Raw genomic sequence first — 7,636 nt, forward strand, 5'->3', positions numbered from 1 at the left:
AAGTATACACAAATCTCACCCCTCCCCATAAGATTTTGAGGGAATTAAATCAAAATTTTACATGAAATCTCTACAAATCAATTGCACTCCATAAAAATCCATGAATTTATAAATCCATTTAAATCTCTCAAATTCCCAATTGAATACACCCCCAATTTGTCTATTTATATTTTGAATTTGTTTGAATTATTAATTCAAGAACCTCCTTGTCCTATATAATTCATGTGGAAAAGGGAAAGCGCATTTTTAGAAGGTAGTATGAATATAAAAAGAGTGAATAGAGATAGATGTGAAGTATTCCTTCAATAGAATCAAATCTACAAAAGAAAAAGGAAAAGGGGAAAATAAAACAAACGCTCACTTTTCCCATTATGACCTTTTTACCCATCTATACTCTCTAACCCTAATCCGATGGGCACATCTATCACATCATAAATAACGATAAATATTAGAAATTAAACATGATTAGCGCATATAACATACAAATGGGAAGCCCTAATCTTTCTCTAATTACCCTATGATTAATTAAGTAACCCTAGTAACCCTCGTATCATCAAAAGGTCAGAACTTGAGCGTGATCTGACTTCCGTTACTGTCCTCACCGTCTTCCGACCGCCGTGCAGTCAACCCTCCGTTTCTCTGATCTCCACCGTTCATATTAACATGATCACCACTCTCAGTCCCCTTCCAGCTGCCGCTCTCCGACTTTCCGTCCTCAATGCTCTCTGATCTGTCTCCCGCCCCACGGCCGTCGGATTCCGGGGAGCTCTGGGTGTGGGAGGCGGTGGACGTCCGGTACACGTGGAGCTGGTGTTGGAGAGAGTGGTGGTGCAGCTGCTGCTGCTGCTGCTGCGTGGCGTAGAAGTCTTGTGGCATTGGGGTGGCGCAGTAGTGCGGTGGTGCATGGGAGGCCGGGTGCGGGCTGTAAAGAGCCGCAGAACCGTTGTGGGCTGCAGTGGCGTACTCCGGCGGCACCCAGATGCCGCCTAACACTACTAGCTGCGGCGTTGGTCCTCCGCCTGCATGGGGGCTTGGGCTCGGTCGCCTTGTGTGGAGCCTGTACTTCTGTAATTTTCACAATAATATAACAAAATTAACAATTAAGAAAGAAAACAGAGAAAAAAGGATATGGTAATTAATTAAGATACGAGTATATCGCGGATTTTCCTTCTGCACCAAAGTCGTACTTCTCAGTCCATTTCTCCTTAATTAAACCTTTTATGTTGGTACTTGAGATTTTAACAGTTCACAAAACCTATAAAACTAAATTGATGTTCTTCCCCAAATTGATTTGCCAAAAACGTTAAGAAAAAAATGTCCTGCGTAATTCTTTTTTTTTTTTTTTTTTTTACAAACATGTCGACTATCTATTGCGCTTTCCTGCTTCTCAAAACTCAAAAGAAAAATAAAAGCCACACCTCTTCTTTCCCGATACAAGATGAATGATAGAAGTTCTTTTTGTTTGAGAAAAGATTAGGGTTTTTAGGGTGTAGATGGCATTGTATCTCAAGTTCAAGTAATTGTCCTCTTTTGTCTTTTAACACAATTAAAAACTAAAACAAAACCAAACTTAATTAGTGAGGTGAAATTAGATGGGTGGTGGTGTTTAAATAGAAAAAAAAAATTAAGAGAAAAACAAAAGATATCATCATTAAGTGTTTTCTTCTTATGATCGTTTGTTACTTTTTATTTATTGAAATGCGACATTAGTAACAAAAAGTTATCTGAAATGCCAGAAAATATGACTGAAGGGCGAAAATTGGTTGTTTGTAGTAGTTCATAACAAAATCTACCTAAATAAAAGTTCAATAGAAAAATCGATGGCGTAATCCAAGTTCAATTGAACCGGCAATATACTCGTAAATAGGACAAAGGGTAGGCAGGCATAGGTTTTTCGTGCCTGCATCTTTGCCTGCAGGGATCAAGAAAAGAGCAAGAATAATTGGACACATATTTTGTACCTGCAGATGACTTTTAACTTCATCATTGGTCAAACCGTCAACCTTCATCAGCTCTCTGATCTGTTTTGGGGTCGCCACTGCAAATTTGACCATAACAAACAAAACGTACGTACGTAAATAAGATTCAAATTGACCAGAAGTTATAACAAATAATGATTGAGCTATTAATTAGCAGGTAGCTAGGGTTAGGTGATTACCTTGAGAACCACCAAGCATTTGAAGGGCATTGACGAATCTGCGGTGCAAGTCCGGAGACCAACACCTCCGTGCCTTTCTATGGGTTTGAGTTGGGGTGGTGGTGGCGACGGCGCCGGCTGTAGTTGTTGTTTGTCCATTTTGTCCCTCCGAGCTATTATTAATTCCACCAGCTCCTAATAATTTACCTTGTTCATTACAATTCCCAGCAGCTGATGATGAATTAATATTTCCATTCTCATGATGATTAGTCTTGTCCTCCAATGCTATCTCTGATTTATTGTTTTCTGGAGAGGCGAGAGCGAGTTCCGGAAGAGGCCGCAAAGTAGGGCTGCGGTCTTTTGAAAACGGAAGGAAAGCTCCTCCACCGTAGGATCTGTGCTGCTTGGTTTCTAACCCTAGTTTGGGGCTGACGCTGAATCCGATATCTGTTTCTTTAGGGCCGGTTGTTATGGTGGATTGGGGTTTAGACGTTGCATTAGGGTTATGATCAGTTGCTTGGCTCCAAAGTTGGGCGGAGGTCATCCAGTTTGCCTTATCAGAAGTAGCGTTGGTAGGAATTTCTGAGCCTTCAGAGTTTGAATGCTTTAGGGGTATGAACTCTTCAAGCACGGGCCTGTTTTGGCCTTGAATATTGTTTGTTCTATATGCCTGTAGCTGCTGCCTTGAAGCCTCCACAGCTTTAAAAAGAAAAACAAACAAAATCAATTCTCTAATTAGTATTATTATTTTTTTGGGCTAAATTGAGTTTCAATTGTTTTTGTCCATTGATTCTATTGTGTTTTATTCATTCCTAAGATTAAAATTAAAGGGAGAAGTTTAGTAGGAGATAACGGGAGCGCAGAAATCACTTCCTTGAATTGTGGTTGCTTTAGTTCTTTAGAAAATATGTTGGATATTCATATTATGTAAGTGGCTACTTTGGGATAGCTCTCCCTTCTATAAATGAAAAAGGGATAAAGAAAAAGGGTTGGGAATGGGAACTAGACCTATTAAATTAATTAAAACTTGAAGGAAGTTAAAAGAACATGAACCTTGAGACCTAGTCGAATGGTGGAAAGCTATCTAGCTAGATGCATACCAGTGGTGAGGAGTTGCATGGAAAGAGGAAGCTCGCGCTTGAAAGCGTCGATTTTGAGACGTTCTTCTTCAAGGCGGGAGAGGAACTCTTCAAGCTTCTGAGTCTGAGACTGGTCGTGGAGATGAGACGCCTGCAGGTCCCCAAAGGATTTGAGGAGCATGGAGTAGCTGTGGGGCTTGCAGTCCAGGCTCAGCTCCGAAGGTGACGATGCCATTTTGACTTAAATGTTATAATTTTATCAGAAAACTCACCACTGTTTTTATAAGAAAATGTTGATATTCAAGCAAAAACAAGAATAGGGTTATGTGGGAACAAACAAGAGCAAAAGAAGGTCTTTGGCTCTTTCTAAAAATTCTAGATAGGATGGAGAAGTTTTTCAAAACAAGGTTAGAGAGAGAGAGAGAGAGAGAGAGAGAGAGAGAGAGATAAAGGGAGGGGGTGTTGGTTTCTGAACACAAGGAGGATCGTGGTAGGATCGTCTTCTTTTTAGGGTGAGTTCAAGGGAATAAAGTGCTCTTGTTGAAGAGATTTTAGAGAGAGAGGGAGAGGAAAAGAAAAATAAAGCAAAGAGGGGGATAAAGAGGGATGGTAACTTCTTGCAAAGAACAAAGGCAAATGAAGAAAAGCTAAAAAATGAGTCTTCTCTCTCTCTCTCTCTCTCTCTACTGGTCTTTGGCTGTGGGTGTGGAAGAAGGAATCAAGGTGTCTGACAGTACAGGGTCATATGCTAAGTGACTTGATACTCTCTCTCTCTCTCTCTCTCTCTCTCTCTCGTCTGTACGATTTCAAATTCACGAAAATAAAAGATGATTCTTCTTACTGCTCTAACTTTTTTTCACCCTTTCTCTTTTTTAGTAATTATTTCCCTTACTTTTGTTTGGTCCTTCGAATCGTACTCTGCTATGAACTTATTATTCTCTACTCGACCAAAATTAAGATATATATTAAACCTTGTACGTGTATTAATATTCAAACTTATCCTACAAAAATTAGTTCTTCGTTTCCATTGTGATATGTGACATGCTGACCATGGAATGGAATGGTTCAAATCTAGGTATCTACTGCAAATTGAAGAATTACCTTGTATTAGGGCTTAAAAAATTAAAATCGGTTTAATACTCTAATTCTAATAACTGTACACTATTAGAATGTGAGCATTCAACCTAAAATTAATTAATAATTTGAGAGAGAGGTTAGCAATTATTTGAATTGGTAAGGCAAAATTTTCCTTTTCAATATAAGATAACTCTTAAATAACATAATAGAATTGACAAATCAACCTCAAATAAATCAAATGTACATGATATAGATATGTTTGGGAGTGCCACTATTTGGAGAAAGTTTATCTTATACACATTGTTGTAAGAAATGTGATGAAAGAGCATAGTTAGCAAATGTTACGAAAAAAATAACCTAGCAAATCCACAATTAAAGGGTCAAAAAGAATGTAGGATTCCATGGTTGTGATGTACGTATCAGGTATCACATCGAAAGTCTAACCAGGGAAAAGCTCTCACACCACACAAAATTTTAAAGCAGCAGCAGATTGGAGATGTTGGACACGCGTACGGCCAAGTAGTACTTCAGGAGAGATTTTTCAAAATGACTAGAACATATAGTAGTACATCACGTGTCACTATATAAATGGTAGGATATGTGTGTTAAGAACTTTATAACTTAAAAAATAAAGTTTCCCACCACTTATATATAAACACGTGATGTACCACCTGTGTTCCGGTCACAATGAAAAATTTCTCGTACTTTAGAGGGTAGCCTTACCAAGTATTCTATCATTTACATAAAAAAGTAATGGTAGGGAAACTAAATTTTGAGACAAAATTTGGAAACTAAATGATATGTCACCAATATGAATGAGCACGTTTATTAACTCTTAAGTAATAAACCAATCTTCTACTTTCATGCCATTTAGTTTTCAACATTTTATCTATAAATTTAGACTCCCTAGCATTACCTCAATAATTTTATGTATTCATGATTCTATGATCATTAAATATTAAAAATGAAAGACTGAAGAAAAAAGGTCTTGGGAGAGGAGCTAGCATATACTATATATCATCCACATCCATGATCCATATATATTATTGTTTTTACCACCGAATTGGAATATGAGCTGCATGAGTAAAGATCGAAAGATGAGGGAAAAAGAGGACATATTCAAATGAGATTAGTATCAATATTCCATGCACCATGCTGCAATTGCATGCAACTTTCTTTTTGGTTTCAAAAGTTGCATAATTGCCGTGAAATTGAGTGCATTCAGAGAGAGAGAGAGAGAGAGAGAGGGGGGGGAGGGGAATATCTAATAAAAAGATGAAACATTCATGTTAAAAGAATATAATATTTTGCCTCTAAGGAAAAGGAATATCGTCGTTCCAATTCTACGTCTCTAAATTAAGGGAACAAAACCCACAAAGCTTAAAGGGAATTGGAAAACCATTACCACTCCAAAAGAATAATAAGGGAGCCTCTAAGAGATGAGAATCTTCTTCTGCTACTCACTTTAATGAAGTGGGTTGGAAGGTAAGAAGATTCTTATAAAAATTAGGGGAATTTTTTAGGGTTCTGAACCTCCATAACAATTAATCCGGATTCGCCTTTGAATGAAATGAATATATATTTAAGGGATATTTGTACCAACAAAAATATATTTGAGGGCTGTAGCACAAAATTAAATAAAATAATTGGATAAGATCTAGAAGTAATCCCCTTGATATATATGGAGCTTGTAACTTTGACACAGGCAATCACATGAATGGATATGTAAGGACTCCAATTACCTAGCTATTTTAATTAGCAAAATTGTACAGTACTCTAGAATATTATTGTATCTGCACCCTAAATTTTAAATTCTTAATTCGACTGTGTACATGTTTTAATATAAGGATGTCTGAAAAAAAATTATCACTCAACCGCTGAGAATGGATTACAACTTGTGAAAAAGGGTATTCTAACCTTTTAAGTACGAGTGGAAAACGGAGAGAAACCACTAAACCCTCAAGATTAATGCATTGTACATCATTGGGTGATGTTATCCATAAATTTATTTATACCTCTCACACACCCTCTCAATTTTCGGCCATCAAAATGAAAGAATTGAAAAATATCAATAGACAAAAATTAATAAAAAAGTGCTGAAGGTAAAAATGAGTGTGAATATAACTTTATTCATCATAACGCATACCAATAAAGAATACTAATATATATATATATATGTATGTATGTATGTATGTTATTTCATAAGAGTAATCTAGCTAAGTTTCTATAATTAATAAAAAAAAAAATTACATACTGATTGAGTCGCTCCACCTCACAGGTCACAACAAGCTTTTATCAGTATTGATACTGCATATAATGCATGCCCTTTCTAGGCTTTCTTCAATCCATCATATGAACTTTGTACACTATTTTATTATCAATAATCTGGATGCTGTATGGCTTGGCATGCAACTAAAAAAATGAAAAATGGTCAGTCCAAATGCAGGTCCATGAATTATCAGCAAAGACCTAATCTAGCAATAAGAGAGGCAGATACCTTTTCCACTATAAAATGATCAAGGCTGGGGGGGAGAGAGAGAGAGAGGACTTAATAGAGCATTGCATCGAATTCTCTTTTATCTGTTACAAAGACAAAGATAGATAGAGAGGTGCAAATAATGATGGTTGATCGCTTTCTAAAATCAGTCTTCTTGTATAAGCCTCCAAGCCTAACCTTTTCTGCAGATTCTATCTCTCTCTCTGTTAATTTCTTTGTTTTGTTTTTGTTTAGGGTTTTCCAAAGGAAAGCAAAGCAAATGAAAGGAAAGAAAAAAAAAAAAAGGAAAAGAAAGAGATTCTCCTGGTAACACCTGTCATGATATTCCCCCATATCATCTCCTCTGAATATCCCTTTTGTCTGGCGCAAAAATAAAGGAATATTCCCCCATTCTCTTTTTCTTTCCCGTTTTACGATTAAAATTGCATTGCATTACCCTATTGTGTAGGATACAGAAACCGAGGTCGTAAAGCACTGCCCCAATTGGCCCTTTGCTGAAATCCATGTAATGCTTTGGGTTTTCGTAGTCTCTGTTGTAAGTTGTTAAGTTGTCTGCATACCCTACAGCGCAACTTGTAGCTTGAAATTGATTGATATCTGGGTTGAAGATAGACTAAATCTCAGAAACTGATGAAACTCCTCAATTGGTCTCATGTCTTATTCACAATCTATCATACAGTAAACATCTATCAGACGAGCAGTTCATTTTTATGCACATAACAAGTATTTGTTGAATGAATAATGTAATTAAAATTTTACTTCGGTTGCAAGAAAAAATCTCTCTTAAATTGTCCATTATGATTGTACTTATAACTACATAGATTATAAATAACTATGTAGTTGGAA

General features: G+C 36.8%; 1 protein-coding gene across 1 annotated transcript; it reads right to left on the minus strand.

The window, feature by feature from the left end:
- Window positions 1-284: 284 nt before the first annotated feature.
- LOC126605462 (myb family transcription factor EFM-like) lies at window positions 285-3,706 on the minus strand. Its single transcript, XM_050272870.1, has 4 exons — window positions 3,238-3,706; window positions 2,159-2,836; window positions 1,962-2,038; window positions 285-1,065 (listed from the first exon to the last, which is right to left on the minus strand). The coding sequence occupies exons 1-4, from the start codon at window positions 3,449-3,451 to the stop codon at window positions 562-564; spliced, it is 1,473 nt and encodes a 490-aa protein (XP_050128827.1). The 5' UTR covers window positions 3,452-3,706; the 3' UTR covers window positions 285-561.
- Between the last annotated feature and the right edge of the window lie 3,930 nt (window positions 3,707-7,636).

Source organism: Malus sylvestris, chromosome 15, assembly GCF_916048215.2.
Source record: "Malus sylvestris chromosome 15, drMalSylv7.2, whole genome shotgun sequence".
In the NCBI taxonomy this organism is placed as follows: Eukaryota; Viridiplantae; Streptophyta; class Magnoliopsida; order Rosales; family Rosaceae; genus Malus; species Malus sylvestris.